General features: G+C 38.1%; 2 protein-coding genes across 7 annotated transcripts in view; one reads left to right on the top strand and one right to left on the bottom strand.

The window, feature by feature from the left end:
- Positions 1-19,428, bottom strand: part of LOC138951192 (uncharacterized) — a 521,013-nt gene that overhangs the window by 23,797 nt on the left and 477,788 nt on the right. For 2 of the 6 annotated variants that reach the window (XM_070322842.1, XM_070322841.1), the window contains exons 2-3: positions 18,935-19,001; positions 15,858-15,980 (exon numbers count right to left, since the gene is read on the bottom strand). The exons of the other annotated variants lie outside the window; for them this stretch is intronic. In XM_070322842.1, the coding sequence (XP_070178943.1) occupies positions 15,858-15,980; positions 18,935-18,982 (171 nt within the window). In that variant the 5' untranslated portion in view covers positions 18,983-19,001. The remainder of the gene's footprint in view (positions 1-15,857; positions 15,981-18,934; positions 19,002-19,428) is intronic. 6 annotated transcript variants of the gene reach the window in all.
- Positions 1-19,428, top strand: part of LOC138951188 (uncharacterized) — a 433,764-nt gene that overhangs the window by 204,328 nt on the left and 210,008 nt on the right. The window lies entirely within an intron of this gene.

Genomic DNA, 19,428 nt, shown 5'->3' with positions numbered 1-19,428 from the left:
TTCACAAAGACAGTACAAGAGAAAGGGAGAATGTACGTTCTGGCTCACCGATTCCGACAGACCCTAAATATTAACGCAAAATAGGCTTCTGGACTAAACTTTTACTAAAATGAAACATGCGACAAAATCAGAAAAATACTGCATAAATCCATACAAAAAAAATACAGTAAAGTAAGGTTGTTTTGAACCAATGCCGGGTCTGTCGGAATCAGTAACCCAGAACGTACATTCTCCCTTTCTCTCATACAACGCTAAATTTAGTTTCCATTGAAATATTAATCCAATCTGCCCGTCGTCGGCAACACTACCGTATTGATCTGGTAAGACAAAAAGCCAGCGTGTGTTTTGATCCAGGCCAGCCTGCAAGCTCGTCTTCTATATTCCTCCAATGGCAAGACAAGATTAAATCATGTGATAGCAACAGTTACGTCACTTCCGCCCACCACTGTGTGTTGATAACAACCCGATCTAGTTTGTGTTGTTAGCAACCAGGCAGACCTGTCTCGCCATTTCGTATTGAGGTGCTGTTCTGTGAAGACGTGTATGTGTTTCAGTGAAAAAAGTGCTTAATTTAACAAGGTGAATGTCGCAGAATTAGAGAAAGAGCTTCTTGAATCGCAAAATGTTCATCAAGAATTGTTAGATTATTCTAGGCGGTCAACAACTTTAATTCTACCTGACATGGAACAAGCTTGTAATGTCCCACTACCAGCGCCAACACCATCAGAATTTTGGACAGAAGAAGAACATGTACTAGAAGAGAATAGAAAATATTTTGAGCAGATGGCCTTAATAGCAGTTAAGGCTAAAACAGAAGGATTAATGAGACTGCCCAAAAAACCAAAAAGGAAGATAGAAGATTTGTTCAAAGAAAAAGACGGAAAGAAAAAGAGAGTAGAACCAACAACGCCAAGTGATTTACATCACTATCTCGTTTCAAACCAAGCAGATGTTAGCCATGCTATATCCACAGAAGCTTTCACAAATGCTTATTTTGCTCAAGCAGAAAATGAAAAAGATATTGTGGAAAGACTGCAAAAAGGGATGAGAAATCTCAAAAGACAGGACGCACAACAAATCTTAATTTACATTCAGTTTGGACAGTTTTTGATTATGTGCAAACAATGGCAGGAGAAGCAAAGAAAAGAAGGGAGAATGAAAGAAACGTGGGCTGACTGGTTGAAAGCAAAAACTGGCTATTCCGATGTTCATGCGCGTAGACTACGCGCCGTTGCTAGATCGCTTTATGCATTTCCGCGATTTACCACTGTTGGTTTGCCAATCAGTTTTATCATGGGCAAACTTAAACAAATCGAAGAGATGCTCCAGATCGAAGAGTACAGAGAGTACTGGTCAGAAACGCCGCATATTCCTGTCACATCAGAGCTCCAACAGTCCCAGTCTTAGACTTACAGTGCTTGTTTGTGCGCAACAACAGAAGTATCACACTGCGCCTGCACTGTTAGACAAGTGTTTAAATATAGTAACGATCATGCATGTACGGTTTCAAAAATAGTAATGACGTGATTCTAAATATAGTAACGATCATGCATGTACGGTTTCAAAAATAGTAATGACGTGATTCTAAATATAGTAACGATCATGCATGTACGGTTTGCTGCGCCTGCCCTGCTTTGGCTGTCTTCTTAATCATCCTGCTTCAACACCCTGCTTCAGCTGTGTTATTGTTTTTGCTTCACCCTGCTTCAACGCCCTACTATAAACTTTTTAGGCTGCCTTCGGGCGGCCGCCGAGTGTTAACTTATTCAATTGACTTGGGTATTTGATTCAAGCTTTTGATAAGTGTACTTGGTGGCTGCTTTGAAACTCAACAAAGCCTACTCCCCAACGCAAGCAACGTCCTTTTCCCCGCTGCAGTCAAAACAAAGCTGTCATAGCGGGTTTTCCCGATTGACAAAAATTCTTATTACACACTCAGACTATTTGGAGCCGCGTTTGTCCTCCAGTGCCCAATTGCATAAGAATATTCTGGTGATGAATAAACGCGCTTTGTGTCATTAGCATCTAAAGATTTCTTGTTTACAATAGTTGTGTTGATCTGATGAAGCGCGGAACTGATCTTAGGGTTGTCATGGTGAAACACTCGCTTCTGAAACAGTGCTTCCTTGTAGTTATCATGCGATATGCTCGACTTTACAACCTGTTTGCTTACACCCTTTGCTTTTTTAACCACCCCTTTCTCACTTGCAACACTGTACATCTTTGCACGCAATCCAACATACTCCTTAATTATCTTCCCATTCATTTCATCTTTCATCTTTCCAATAACCTTCTTGTTAACATTTGAGTGCAATGGTGATTCTTTAGGGTAGTCGCAAGTGTCATAAAAAGAATCTTTTCCTTTTACTGCAGGACTTTCAGCTTCTAGATCTTTGTAAATGTCATCCGCTGGAATGTCAAGTAAGAATGAATCTGTGTCTGTGTAAAGTACTCTCGATTTGGGATATCTTGGCTTCAAATAATCATACAAAAACTCAAGCATCAACAGTTTTGACAACTCTAGCACAGTAAAGCCTATGAATACTGGTTTGTCAAGCTTGACTACAAGTTTTTTCATTAAGATACCATACAGCTGTTCATGAAAGTATTTAAAGTCTTGATACTGTGGTTTGGATGTCAGCTTGATGGCCTCATTTTCTCTTGTAACAAGTCTAACATCCTTTCTCTTGTGTGGGTTTTCCATTGTCTTACCAAAGCAACTGTTGTTCATCAGTTTAAAAAAGTCTTTCTCTGATGCATCAGCGGCTTTGGTTCTCAGTTCTGTGTTTTTCATGATGTAAGGTTTCATAAACTGTTCTTGATCAAATAAAATTATACGATGAACAGCCTTCAAAATTAATCCATGTCTAATGTAAAACTGTAACAGTCTGTAGTGACACACATACTTCTTTTTGTGAAACAGATTGGGCACCAGCTTTGGAGGTTCTCTTGGGTTTACTTTTAACCTCTCAGCCGCTAAAGGATAATCATTATGTAGATCATGAAGTGATAGTGGATAGTCTAAGTCAACTTCTAGTATCCATCCCTTTCGACTGTCTGGGCCTGCTTTTAATATTGTCAGCACAACACATTGTGAAAATGGTCCTGAATAGATCTTAAAATTCCGAAGTGGAAGCGTCTGACACATTGCCCAACCATACAAATTGTTTGCATCTAGATACATGATGTAATTAGAAGGTTTCATAGGATCAAAGTCGTCCAAGTATTTGTTGTTGGCTTTGCAGTAATTGTGTGAAGCCATACTGATTCCTCCACGTAGTCCATTTTCAATCATCTGAAGTGTAGGTAGATCTGATAGCAAGTCAATCTTTACTCCTGTAAATCTAAGAAATGCATCCCAGCTCATGCCTGGTGCAGATATGTAATGTGAAGGATCTAGATTGTAGTGCTTCATACATGTTCTTCTGTAATTCTCAAATATATCTGCAAGTAAACAAACATCAGCCAACAAATATTGATCATGATAATCACCCATTGTATTACATCCTAATTTATTCCATGCAGTCTTAGCGTGTTCATAGTCTTCGTCACTTATACCTTTACCCTTCAGCCGTGAGAAGTAAGCATCCTTCGGTGGTAACTCATCTTCATCAAACCTCTCCCACGAATCCATGTATTCATATGGATAGACTCCCTTTCTAACTAAGTCACTGTCAAAGTACTTACATGTGATTGGGAAAGCAGTTAGTGATGAAGATAAAGACTCAAGTGTTCCCATCAGATGTTGAGCAGAATCGTAGAAGTGTAAACTATTCAGAGTAAAGGCCATGTACTTTTCTGAAGACTGCGCAATGCATCTTGCTTTGTATTCATCAGTTACTGCCTGCATGATCAGATGTGAATCATAACCGCGCAAGTTATGGAAGAAGATTGGAAGCTTCCAAGTCTTAGGATCAAACTTTAATTGTAGATTACATTTGCTGTGTGCTGCTCCTCGGAACTGCCCACTTACATGATCATGATCTCTTACTATTGGATTGTCTGTGTTTGGTGTTAGACTTTGTTCGCATATCCAACACTGTGTGGTAGAGTTAAACTGTTCTTGGTCTTCAGGTTTCATAACAATGTCTGAAAGATTCAGTTGTTTGGAGCAGTCATTTCGCACTTGGTTCATTTGCTGTAAGAAGTTCTTTGCTGCATTAGGTCCTCTGTACAATTGCGGTTTAGAATGTTTACCATCTGAACTAACAACAATAAATGCATATGAACAGACTTGATGATTACTTAGAGTTACTGTTTTAGGTAGGTCTTTTGGTAAAGGTCCTTCATATGGCACAATGATAGATTCAAAGTCAGCATAAACAACATAAGGACTTTTCTGTAGTTTGCATACATTCTTAAAATACACTTTGCTGTCTGGCGGTGGTGTTGTTAACTTCACGACCGCATCATCAACGCTCTTACAATGTTGCTTGTGTATAAGTGCTGCATGAATTGATGGAATACGCAAGAGACATCGCCTACAAAAGTCTTGTTTACTATTGTGATTGCTTGTGCTCGCCATCAGTCTACTCATTGTACGAATCAAAGTGTAATGATATTTTACACCATCAGTCATTAGTAACATGTCAACATGGTTAGTATCACAATCACCAATCGTTGGTGAGTTCTTTGATATTCTGACTGGTTTCAGTTCATCTTCCTCATCCCACGTGTAAACATTTACGGTGATGGGTTTGTTTTGCTGTTCAAATTTGTCAATGCTTGTAATGCTGACAGGAAATTCAATACCAGTAAAGTTTAGTTTATTTCTGTATGCATGATAGTTAGACACTCTTTCTGCATTTTTCTTTACACTGTACAGTCTTGCCAGAACACACCACATAAAACATTTGTCATCATCATTCTTTATGTTCAGCACAGCACGTTTTTTGACAAGAGCAGGAGGTAAAGGTATGTAACTTCTACCTCTGATGGGGGCAAATTTACTTAGCTTTAATTCTATTTTTAGAATCTCACCTTCTGACCATCCGGATCCTTTCATCTTTGCATCCTCTGCAGCTTGCTCAAACCGTTTCATCATTTCATCTGCCCAGTTTCCATTCAATTCTGCCATAGAATTAAGTGCTAGTTGTCTGGTTGAAACATGAACTTCTAGCACCTCATCACTGACTGTTTTGTATTTTATTAAACTGACTATCTGCACTTTTACTGGAGGTTCAATCAACAAATTGTTTGGAATTTGTTCAATGGCGTCTTGCACACTGGACTGCACATTTTGAGGATCCGTTACTTGTAATTCAACGGTGTCAAATACTGTCGATAAAGATTCTAATACAGAGTCTTCCATCGCTGTGAGTTTGATTTTATAACTCAAAATAAAAATATAAATTAAAAAAATGAAGTTGCAATTCTTTCTCAGAGCTTCCATTTTTGTTAACACTATAAAATCTGAAATAAAAAATCATTTAACATTTGTACCACGTGGAACTAATTGTAATTCCTCTTTTACAAAGGCTCTTTGCGGTGCTGGTTCTCTCAAGTAATATATAGGTGGATTTGTCTCTACTACTCTCTTGATTTCATGAATGTCAATACTCCAGATTGGATCCGTTGCACGCTTCCTGCTGTCACCCTCAGCTTCACCGGGTGCATATAAATATCTGACTTTCTGATTGAAAGGTAGTAATGCCACTGGTGTTGTTGACTTTGGAGCAACAGGTATTGTTTTCTGTTTGATTGCATCAACTGGTCTTAACCCTGTAGCTTTAAATACCTCCAGATTCATTGCTCTAAGTACTGATGGTAATCTTTTGACCCATTCAGTGTTCGCAATTTACTTTCTGTGTCCAAAAATTCCTGATGGTACTGATATGAAAACAGTTTTTCTGCCAACTGTTTGTTAAAGCTCTCAACAATAGCCTGTGACCTGTGGTTTCCTGGAATACCTCTCTTCACTGTAACATGATGTTTTAACAGAAGCTGGTTGACAGCTCCTTTAAACTCCTTACCATCATCGCACTGAATCATTCTGGGATACTTTAGTGGTCCACGTCTGTAAATTTCTTGCAGGGCAACAGCTGTAGCTATAGCACTTTTCTCTGTCAACGGTTCAGCATCTTTGTATCTTGTTGCAACATCAACTACAGTCAGTGCATACTTATATTTCTTCCTTCTGACTGTGTCATGCGGTAAATACAGCAGGTCTATTTGATGAGTGTCATTCGGTTTAATGTTAACAAAGTGTGGTCGTGTAATTTTTCTTGGTGCAGGTAAATAGATCTGCCAAACTGCCTGCTTTGACAACCATTTCTTTGCTGTATCTTGAGAAACACCTGCTGCGTCACTGAGCTTGTCAATAGCAGTTCTTCCTTTCCAGTATCCTTTTGGGGAATAATATATTTTAGATAACAAAGCATCACTCATGGTTTTTTAAATGACAGAATATTAAGATTTGACAGCACGCGCAATAAAGTAAACAACAGCCATACCAATAACAATGAAAACAATCTCTCCCACCTTCTGCTCTTCTGAAGGCTGATAAAAGTCACCCAGTTTTGGAGGAGCACTTGTCTTCATTTTCTTTCCAGTTACAAGATAGTATTCTTGAATGGCTGCATCAACATTGGCAAAGGTTTTGTTTGCATGTCCTTGCTGCCTGAGTTTATCATTCATAAAGTCTAACTGCGCAATTCGTTTCTTCTCGTATTCATCCTGTGCTTTCGCCAGTTGTTCCATGGCTTTGTTGTGCCTTTCCCTCTCTTCACCATTTTGCAGTTTAGAAAACAAATAGTTGCTGCCAGAAAATGCAAGCGCATTTACAATCGCACCTCCCACCATCATAACCAAGCTAGCCATTTTATTGTCTTACATGTTTATATTTTCTGGAATAATTCCTTGCTTCACCAGGAAGTCTTTTGTTGCAAAGGAAGCTGTCACAACACCAATTAGTTTAGCACCGTCTTCGAAGTCTAACTTTCCCAAGTCGGCTGGTTTCATTCTGAGGAGACTTTTACCCAGCATTGTGTAACCTACACTCAAGCCTCCAATCACTGCAGCGTGATAAACTAGATTAACTATTGTCTTTTCAGAACTCATTTTTATGTTATCAAAATTAAAATATTAAAATTATTCCATATGAAATGAATCCACTGCAGGTACTACTGTGGGCTTTTTTATTGTTTGTACTGCTTTGTTTGTTGGTTTTGGTGTTTCTGATTTTGGTGTTTCTGATTTTGGTGTTTCTGACACTTTATATTTGCCTTGCCAAAGTTTGTAAAGCAAGTATCCACCTCCTCCAACAACAGCTGCTACAGCTACTTTTCTGTATGATAGAAATGAAGATTTTAATTCTTGATCAGTTTGTGTGACCTTAGTCACTTCAGGAATGTTTGGTGTCTGCTCAACCTCAGACATAATGTTCTGCTTTGCCTTTTGATTTAACTTTTTTTGTCTGTTCCATTCGGCTAGTTTTTTTCCTGCTTCTACTCTACCAGGTTTCTTTGTCACTGTGTTCACTTCTGGTATTTTCGTCTGCTCCACTGTCTGCTTCAACTGATCTGTCATCTTTTTTATTCTGAAAATTAATGTGTTTGAAAGTAATTAATCCAGCAACAAATGGTACTAATAAAGCACCAAATCGATAATACAGGCCACAGGCAAGAGATTCGAGGGACTTGGAAACAACAGGGTCATGAGTTAGATCATGTGTTAAGTCTTCCTCCGAGTCGAGAGGTGTAAAATGTCCAAAAATCTTTGTGTACAAACCTATAACAGTCTGTCCAATACTTCTAACCATCTTAGAACCAAGCACTGATTCATACCGTCCATGATACTTTTCTATATCTTCTGAGGAAAGATGTTGTACTTCTTCCACAGTTAACTGCTGCCCAAGGTAGTGTTTTGTTTTTCCACAAACAGCAAGTGAATACAATCTTTCTTTTTTATCAGGTATAGTCCTACTGTCACAGATTTCAATATCTGTAGCAGTCTGCATCAGCAATTCATCACAGTTCATTTTATTTTGATGCAGAATAAAATAAAAATCTAGTAATTAAACTTGAGTAAGAACTTAACAAGAACTTAGGTAGGAACTTGAGTAAGAACTTGAGTAAGAACTTAGGTAAGAACTTAACAAGAACTTGAGTAAGAACTTGACAAGAACTTAGTAAGAACTTGACAAGAACTTGACAAGAACTTGACAAGAACTTGAGTAAGAACTTGACAAGAACTTGAGTAAGAACTTGACAAGAACTTAGCAAGGATTTCTACAAACATACATACTGAACTGGTTGATCAGTTTTTAAAACCAGTTTCGAGTGCTTAGAAGATTTCAGATTATTCTTTATTCTTTCTCTCTCCTGTTTGTTTTCAATGACATCATTTTCTCGAAGGCACTCTTCAAAACTGTCACGGTCCTTTGAATAGAACAATGTTATTGTTTTGAGTTGCTCTCTAAAGTCTTTCAGAACTGCATTGTATTTTTGTGTTAATATCCAAACTGATATTAATGCATGTCGTCCACTGAATGCAAGCTTTGCTAGTGCACTTTTCTTTCTAACAATGTCACGTTCTGCTGCACAGTCATCAATAATAAACAGTGTTGGCGTGTTCTGAAAAAGATCGAAATAATGCTCCAAGCAAACATTTAGACGATCAGAAGGATTTACAATAAATATATTTTGATCAGACCATATGAATTTTCTCTCCTTGTATGTTCTGTTATGCTTTATGGTTGGACAGAATATGACTATGTGTTCAAAGTGATTTATGTAAACAGTCTGTAATAAATCCAAAACATATCTTGTTTTGCCGCAACCTGTTGCCCCACAAATCAAAGAACAGTGTGGATCTTTTGGAAGAAAATCTAGATACTTCATTTTAACACGTTCAATAAACAATATCCTGTAATCTGCTTTCAGAGATGTTTAACTGCGCATCTGACACAACAAACACGTAGATCTTAACTGATTTACTACTACTCCCTACTTCCTTTTCAATTTGTATTGTGATTCCTTCTGATCCGTTTTCAATTCGCCTTCCACTTCCATGCAGTTTGTTGTCGTCAGTTGTTCTGAGATCCAGCCATAACGCATATTTATTTGTCAAGAAATCTTCTACGCCAACACCGTGTAAATGTAGATCTTTAGCCACAAGATCAGATGTTGGGTCTTTCAATCTTCCTCCAGTAAAGTACTTTCTTGCTTCATCATAGTGTTGGTATGGCAGCATGCCAGATGCAAATATTTGGTTTGGCTGCCCTTCAATTGTGCAATATACTCTATTGATTAGTGGATTGTAAAACTTTTCTATTTGCCTTTCATATGAATCTTTTGGTTCCTCAAACAACATAAGTATTCCCTTCATTGACCTAGCTGGTGTATTCAAGTTAATGTTCCAGATTGGATCAGCCTGGCTTTTTGAAAGTGTACTGTGATTCAACACTCTTTCATAATAGATAGGCAGCTTAGAACTGTACTGATTTTCTATAAGTCTAGCCAGTTCAGGATGGTTTACAACATCAAACTCTAAAGAAATTCCAGACACCTTATACTTTGCTTCCGGGTCTTGTGAAAGCATAACACGATCATAACTATTGAAAGTCAGGTCGTATGACAGCCTGTCACGCAATGCTCCTTGATAGAAGGGAGGATGTGAATTTATGAGTTCAAAGTCAAGTGGAATACAAAATTTGTTTCCAAAAGCAACATTGACAGCGTTATCTTTTTTGTTATTGTCAGCTTTATCTCCTGCTCCTATTCTAACTTTTATCCCATTGTCTGACTGAATCCCTTGAAACACTCTGTTTTTCTTTTCATTGTCAGTCAACCAATTATCTGCGTAAACTAAAAAAACATCTGCATTATTCAATGACATCACTTCCCGCCCTTCCAGTTTGACAGTAATCTTCCTCACAATTGCTCTTCCTACATTATAAGCCAAAGTCCTATTTGCATCTGAGCCAGATTCTAATTCTAATTTGAATGATAGTCTTACAGTGCCTGGTACAATAACATCGTTCTTACCCAGATTAGGAAACCTAACAGTAAGTATTTCATTCTGATCAATAGTAGAAGGATTATTTGTAACTATAACTGTTTGCCTTATTCCTTTTACCCCGAGAGGTTCTTTCAGCCTTCTGTAAGGATCAAGAACAGAACCGAACGATTGTGCCATCTTTTTTTATTTTCAAAATAAAAAATAAGTTACAAATGGCAGAAGGTGGATTTGAAGATTTATTTGAGCCAGCGGACGACATGAGCGAAGCAATCCCTTTGGTTCCCTACCATCATTCACTGCATTATGAGGTGGCACGACATGAACTTCTGGAAGGTAAAGTTAGAGATTTCTACAAAAGTTTAGGAGAAGAACCTGATGTTTTAGATCCAAACCAGTTCAAAATGGAAGCAAATCATTTATATACAACTAGCGATAAAGGAGAAAAAGTCCAACTTACATATAAATCTAATCCTGCTAAGTTTCTATCAAAAGTTTCACTAAAACAAAAACTTACTGCTAATCGACTTAGGCAATTAGATATTGTGCCTAGCACACGGTCATCATCTTCCCATGTTGTTTCCTTACTTCAAAAAGCAGAACTAGGACTACCAACTGCTACTCAAATAGAATCTGTTCCATTGCAAGATCTTAATAAACTTGCAGATGAGGCTGATCAACTTATACAAGAGATAGAGACTTCTTTTTCTGAGGAAACTTTACTGAAGACTCCACATGAACTATTACCTATGAGAGAAATAGAAGCCCTTAATCAATCACTACAAACCATCAGAGGTGAAATAGCAAATAATCTGTCAAAACTAGGTCAGCTGGATGAAGATATAAACAAAGAGAAACAAAAACTTGCTGATGCTGATGATTTGAACCTAGAACAAGAAGTAAAAAACAGAATTTCTAAGCGTTTAAAAGATTTGCAGGAGGAGAAAGCCATAAGGTTAGAAGTTCTAAGTAACAATAGAGAACAACTGAGAACACAGGTCAGCAGAATAAAAAATACAATTCAAAGAATCCTTTACGAAGACACAACTCTTGCTGAAAGAATTAGAACGCTTTTCAGAGAGCAGGGAATCACAATAGCTAGTATACTAACTGCGTTAGGATTTGCAATAAGCACATTAGTGTTAACACTCACAGGTGGCACTGTCACACCTCCACCTCCACCTCCACCTTCATCTCCATCTGATCCGGGATGGGTAAAGAAACAACTCAAACACATTGCAGAACTATTAAAGAAACTAGCAGCAAAAGCTTTGGATGCACTTCCAGGAATCATTGGTTCAATTGTTAGCTGGCTGTTATCTTTTGCAGGTAAAGTTGTTGGTTTCATGGCTGAACATCTCTGGACTCTAATAGTTTTAATTGCAGGTGTTCTGCTAACGAGAATAAAGCAAAAGTAAGCCTACACCCACTCCACCAATTACTAGAGCAGTCTTCTGCGATTCATGATCATCACTAATACTAACAGCTTGATCATCACTAGTGACAGAATGATCTTCACCTGCAGCGTGATCTTCACTTGTCACGCTTTGTTTCTGTTCATTGTGATATGGCTGTAACATCGTTCTGATTTCTGAATTCAGTTCTTCACCCTTTCCAAGCGGCTGGGTGTCGCTAGCAATAATGATTTCATTGTTATAATTTGTTATTGTTCCAATCTGCAGCTGGAGATCAGAAGGTAACATGTAAAGGCGGTTACCAACAGCAAAGTCAACTTTTGATCTTGCATAACGGAGAGAGTCTTGATACCTTTTGATGCTGGAAGGCAGATCAACTGCAGAGTTTATGACATCTTCTAAATTTGATAACAACTGTTTCTGTGCATCAAACCCTGTGCTTGTTCTCATTATGTTTGATCGTGTCTGTGCCTGCGAGCCTAGCAAGCACCACGCATATGTTCGGATAGATTCATTGATCCTTTCAACACCTGATCCAGTGAAACCTTTGCCGGTGTCTAATATAAAAGTAGTCCATGCATTGTGGTGCTGTTGTTCTATTGATCCTAACTGTACCTGCACATTTGAAGAAAAAGATGTATGACCTGGCCAGTAATCAAAATTATACCTCCTGTGGACACCCCATCAATATAGTGTTCCCATGCCATGGTTTTTGTCTTGCTTTTGCCTAAAGTCGGTCTTAAAATCTATATTGAATTCATTGCAGAGACGCTCATACACTTTCATGTTTATCCTATTGTTGAATGGGTTCCAGCTCTTTTCATGCGGCATTGGTGCCTGAAGTTCAGACAAGATTCTCCTGCACTGATAGTAAACGTGAAATGTGTACACACACTTTGTCAGTAAGTTTGAATTATTCATGTGGTCTGCATAGGACACTCCACATCCTGTGGTTGCACAGAATATTGCAAAGTTTAACTGATTCTGATAGAACTGAATTGGGTGAGAGTTCCACATCTTTGGAACACTATCATTTTTGATTGGGGGATTTAGGTAAGAATGGAATGGGTCAGGCACTTTAACGCGAATGGATTCTGTTTCTGTTACAGCAAAGTCCAACTCATGGAAAGAAATAGTCTTTGGATTGTAATATGGTCCAGTTTTGTATTTAATGTCTTTGTTGAATTTATACTGAATCATTTTTGTTGTTGAATAAAAAATGTTTATCACACTAACAAATGTGAAGACTAGTGTGCCAGTTAAACTTGCAAACCCTATCAACAATCAAAATGGAGGAATGAAAGTTGCACTGCATGAAATTATGTACAAGGTTACTTGGTATAATATCAGTAAAAAAAAGGCTAACAACTGGGTTAGAATTAATGGTAAAACACATTCTGTAGAAGATGGTTACTATGACTTCTGCACTTTAGAGAAAGAATTGTTTGCTCCAGTAGGTATTACAGCGAGTTTAAATCATGCAAGTCTCATTGCTACTCTTACTATGCCCAAAACTAGAGAAGTAAACATTGAGTTTCCAACCAAACTCCTTGATATGCTTGGAATTACAAAAATATACAAGGGAACACGTCCCATTGACATGGATGTTAACAGTGTACTGTTTGTTCACATGAGAGAGCTTAACACATCCTATAATCTGTTTAATGATCAGCGTTCTGATCTGCTTAGGATTCTTCCACCGAGTGATGCCTCTTTTTGTAAAATGCACGTGCCAACATTTAAGACACTTCAGTTCAAGGACTTGGAGGAAGGGTGTCATGAATTCCTACACATTGATCTGAAAAATCAAAGTGGACAACCAGTTGATTGTTTGTTTAACATTACATTGGAAATAGTTCCATAAAATATTGAGTATTAAAATGTCGAGTGGACCTACAATAGCTTATCCTGTTGCATGTTCAACTATAGAGTTGAAAGATTTAGCAGACGCTATCGACTTTGAGAGCAATGCTGAAGTTGGTGCAGTGTATGCATTCGAGTTTACAGACACTGGTCATTACAAGAGAAAGGAAATCGACGATGAAAAGAAACCAAGATTCCTCAAACTAGGTCAAATCCGTGATGTTAATGTACCTGATCCAATTGTCGATGACACATTCTACATGTGGAAACATCAGAATAAAAAATGGGTACTTAGTCCTGTTATGAAAAAGATTGACTGGGAAATGAAGTTTGAACTTGTGAGTCCATACACTCTTGTTGGAAAAGACGACACATTCCGTAAGTCAATCAATGCTGGACCACTAATTGTTAGCCTTGTTCCTGCGATTAACAGCAGGGGAGAAGTTGCAGTTAAACCTTTCCATAAGAACAACTATCTCATTCACAGAAAACAAAGTGTTGAAAAGGACGCTGACACCATTGTCGATTTTATACCCAAGCTTCCAATAGGGCAGAATGCAACTATGATATTTGATATAGTTGTCAGGAAAAGGGAAGAAACCACAAACACTGTTCTAATGAGAGGAATAAATCTCAACTGGAGACCATTAAATGTTGAAGAAGTCAGAGTATTTATTGCTGTTCAAAAGGATTCTAACACAATAAAAAAACAGACGTCAAACCAAAATGTTGTTGTTAACGCAGATATAAATAATTTAACAGAAATAAGAAGTATTAATCTTACTTATCTTGATTTGATTGCTTTCTACTATACAGATAAGGTGTTAAGCAATGAACAGCTTCAAAGCTTAGCAGAAACACTGGCCAGTGAGAATTAAGATAAATATTTTATATTTTGCATTAAAAAGATGACTAGCAGTGTGAAGCTTTATCCTAATATTGATGAAAGTGCAGCAGAAAGTCAACAATTCAGACTGGCACACATTAGTAATATACAAAAACAACTAGAAGATGAATTAGAAAAATATTCTCGCGCTAGACGTAAGTACTCAACAACTTACAACAGCCTTTCTAATGCCAGCACTGGTTCTACTATCCTTGCATCAGCTGCAGGTGTAACGGGAACAATTCTGTTAGCTACCGGAGTAGGGACTCCAGTTTCTCTAATCCTAGGTGGTGTGGCAGCAGCAGTTGGTGGTTTATCATTTATAGCATCAGCTATAATGAAAAAAATTGTGAAAAAGCTTGAAAAACACGAATCCATTTCCACTCTTGCATCATCAAAATTGTCTAGCCTAAAACTGTCTATCAGTAAAGCACTTGAAGATTCAAAAGTTTCTGACGAAGAATTCAAACAGATACAAACAGACTTTGATGACTACAAAAGTAAGAAAGCAAGTATTCAAACAAAAACACGAGCTGAATATAACAAGCCACTCGATATAGAAGATCTGAAAAAGCAGTTTTTAAAAAAGGGGATTCAAATAGGACGGGAAGAAAAAGTAAAAATAGAATCACTTGTAAAGAGTTAACTATTCGTTTAGACAGTCACATTGCATGTATCAGATATAATTCTAACAGTGAAAGAACATATGAAGTAAAGTTTGTAAATGAGAGAGCGTATTGAGCTTAAGAATGTTGTATAAGAGAAAGGGGGAATGTACGTTCTGGGTTACTGATTCCGACAGACCCGGCATTGGTTCAAAACAACCTTACTTTACTGTATTTTTTTTTTGTATGGATTTATGCAGTATTTTTCTGATTTTGTCGCATGTTTCATTTTAGTAAAAGTTTAGTCCAGAAGCCTATTTTGCGTTAATATTTAGGGTCTGTCGGAATCGGTGAGCCAGAACGTACATTCTCCCTTTCTCTGTACAGCTTCGTCAATCACCGCGTGAAGGAAATCGCTCACCTCCCACGTGCAAAACGTAGTGATATTGACGCGTCAGATTAGCGCGGTAGCGTATTGTGCTAAGCAGGAAAGCGCGCTTTTCTGTATTCTTGTTAACTTTCTGAACTTGTTTTGAATACAACCTGTCATATCTATATGTTTTTTGGAATCAGAAAATGATAAAGAATAAGATGCAATCATTTTTGGATCGATTTCTTAAATTTTAATCGTAAGATTAATTAATCTATTTTCGTTAATTGTGATCACATTTTAAGAGTAAACATGACATATGTATATATTCTTAGATTCAGAATGTGATGCAGAATACAATGCAATCATTTTTAAATCTGTTTGAAAAAAATCGATTTTAATCACAACTTTAATGAGCAAACTCATTCATTAATTTTTAAGCCTTCAAGCTGAAATGCAATACCAAAGTCCGGGCTTCGTCGAAGATTACTTGACCAAAATTTCAACCAATTTGGTTGAAAAAATGAGAGCGTGGCAGTGCCGCCTCAACTTTCAGGAAAAGCCGGATATGACGTCATCAAAGACATTTATAAAAAAAAAGAAAAAAATCTGGAGGTACCATACTCAGGATCTCTCATGTCAAGTTTAGAGAGACAGAGAGACAGAGAGAGAGACAGACAGACAGACAGACAAACAGACAGACAGACAGACAGAGACAGAGAGACAGAGAGAGAGAGAATACACAGCGACCCAAGACGTACCAGATCAACGGCGCGATTCGTACAGCGTTCAGCAGCACAATTGGTACAGCGGGTACAGTTCGCACGGCAGTCACACCCCCCTTCCCTGGTGCACCGGGATCGTCTGCTGCACTGGCAGCACGCCTGGAGAGTACAATGGGAGTGACCTCTGTTGTTCTGAGAATGTACGGGCGCTATGTCCACAGTGCTCAGAGCACTCAGACAGCAAACTGACAGGCCTCATAATCATTTCTACACTTCACAGACCACGAGAGAAGAGACGTCTCCAAAAACATATTTTATGCAAACAATATGTATTTTCTGCTTTGTAATAGACTCTAACAGAGAGAGAGAGAGAGAAAGAGAGAGAGAGAGAGAGAGAGAGAGAGAGAGAGAGAGAGAGAGAGAGAGAGAGAGAGAGAGAGAGAGAGAGAGAGAGAGAGAGAGAGAGAGAGAGAGAGAGAGAGAAGGACACGGATGCCCATTGTGTGGTAAGGCACTGGAGCCTAATTACAATTAGCTGTAAGAAATTATGAAATAACGACACAAAAAACTAAATAATAAAACTGAACAGCCGGTGACACGTAAACCAATTAAGCTTAAGTCCCCATTGCATTGCATTCGTATGCAGTATCCCAGTCACGACAGCTGGTGTACTGTTTGATGTTCATGTGTTTGCCTCTTTCAGGCCACAACAGTCCATGCAACGTCGCGCCAATGAAAATCGACAACACAATGCTATGAACATTACACAGCTATTGATAACACAATGATCTAGACAATACAATGCTATGAACAACACACAGATATGGATAACGCAATGCTGTTTGACAGTACAATGATATGGACAACACAATGCTATGGACAACACAATGCTATGGACAGTACAATACTATGAACAGTACAATGACATGAGCAATACGATGATATGAGCAATACAATGCTATGAGCAATACAATGATATGAGCAATGCAAAGCTATAAGCAATACAATGCTATGGACAATACAATGCTATGGACAACACATAGCTATGGACAATACAATGATATGGACAACACAATACTTTGGACAACACAATGCTATGGACAACACAATACTTTGGACAATACAATGCTATGGACAACACAATGCTATGGACAACACAATGCTATGGACAATACAATGCTATGGACAATACAATGCTATGGACAACACAATTCTATGGACAACACAATAATAAGGACAAGACAATGCTATGGACAACACAATGCTATGGACAACACAATGCTATGGACAACACAATACCATGGAAAACACAATGCTATGGACAACACAATAATATGGACAACACAATGCTATGGAAAACACAATGCTATGGACAACACAATGCTATGGACAACACAATGCTATGGACAACACAATGCTATGGAAAACACACTTTTTGACAATACAATGCTATGAACAATACAATGCTATAGACAGTACAATGCTATGGGCAATACAATGCTAAGGACAATACAATGCTATAGACAGTACAATGCTATGGACAATACAATGCTATGGACAGTACAATGCTATGGACAACACAATGCTATGGACAATACAATGCTATGGACAATACAATGCTATGGACAATACAATGCTATGGAAAACACAATGATATGGACAGTACAATACTATGGACAACACAATGCTATGGACAGTACAATGCTATGGACAATGCAATGCTATGGACAATACAATGATATGGACAGTACAATGCTATGGACAACACAATGCTATGGACAACACAATGCTATGGACAATACAATGCTATGGACAATACAATGCTGTGAAAAACACAATACTATGGACAGCACATTGCTATGGACAATACAATGCTATAGACAGTACAATGATATGGGCAATACAATGCTAAGGACAATACAATGCTAAGGACAGTACAATGATATGGACAATACAATGCTATGGACAACACAATGCTATGGGCAGTACAATGCTAAGGACAATACAATGCTATGGACAATACAATGCTATGGACAATACAATGCCATGGGCAACACAATGCTATAAACAGTACAATACTATGGACAATACAATGCTATGGACAACACAATGCTATGGACAATACAATGCCATGGGCAACACAATGCTATAAACAGTACAATGCTATGGACAATACAATGCTATGGACAATACAATGCTATGGACAATACATTGCTATGGACAATACAATGCCATGGGCAACACAATGCTATAAACAGTACAATGCTATGGACAATACAATGTTATGGACAATACAATGCTATGGACAATACAATGCTATGGACAATACAATGCTATGGACAACACAATGCTATGGACAATACAATGCTATGGACAATACAATGCTATGGACAACACAATGCTATGGACAACACAATGCTATGGACAATACAATGCTATGGACAATACAATGCTATGGACAACACGATGCTATGGACAATACAATGCTATGGACAATACAATGCCATGGACAACACAATGCTATAAACAGTACAATGCTATGGACAGCACATTGCTATGGACAATACAATGCTATAGACAGTACAATGCTATGGGCAATACAATGCTAAGGACAATACAATGCTAAGGACAGTACAATGCTATGGACACTACAATGCTATGGACAACACAATGCTATAAACAGTACAATGCTATGGACAATACAATGCTATGGACAATACAATGCTATGGACAATACAATGCTATGGACAATACAATGCTATGGACAATACAATATAATGGACGATATAACCCGATGAATAATACAATGCAATAAACACTACAATGCTATGGACAGTACAATGCTATGGACAACATAATGCTTGACAAAATACAATGCTATGGACAACACAATGCTGGGGACATCTTACGATTCAATGCTATGGACAATACGATATAATGGACATTACGATGGGTATTACAATGTAATGAACAACATAATGCTTTACAAAACACAATGCTATGGACTATCTAATGCAATAGACAATACAACACGATAGACAACGCACAAACACAACAAAGCACGACGGACAACAGAATGGAATGGACAGCGCAGCACCGTGACAGCGGCCTACCTGGCGTTGTTTCTTTGAAGCCTCGCTACGTCCCTGCTTGTTCCCCATTGTACTCGCCCTGTGTTACCTGAAACACCAATGAGTCAAACTAATGATGTCTGCCAGTGTTGTTCATTGTACTCGCCCTGTGTTACCTGAAACACCAATGAGTCAAACTGATGATGTCTGCCAGTGTTGTTCATTGTACTCGCCCTGTGTTACCTGAAACACCAATGAGTCAAACTGATGATGTCTGCCAGTGTTGTTCATTGTACTCGCCCTGTGTTACCTGAAACACCAATGAGTCAAACTAATGATGTCTGCCAGTGTTGTTCATTGTACTCGCCCTGTGTTACCTGAAACACCAATGAGTCAAACTAATGATGTCTGCCAGTGTTGTTCATTGTACTCGCCCTGTGTTACCTGAAACACCAATGAGTCAAACTGATGATGTCTGCCAGTGTTGTTCATTGTACTCGCCCTGTGTTACCTGAAACACCAATGAGTCAAACTAA

The sequence above is a fragment of the Littorina saxatilis genome, linkage group LG16 (assembly GCF_037325665.1).
Source record: "Littorina saxatilis isolate snail1 linkage group LG16, US_GU_Lsax_2.0, whole genome shotgun sequence".
Taxonomy (NCBI): domain Eukaryota; kingdom Metazoa; phylum Mollusca; class Gastropoda; order Littorinimorpha; family Littorinidae; genus Littorina; species Littorina saxatilis.
This window is presented reverse-complemented; position numbering and strand designations above follow the sequence as displayed.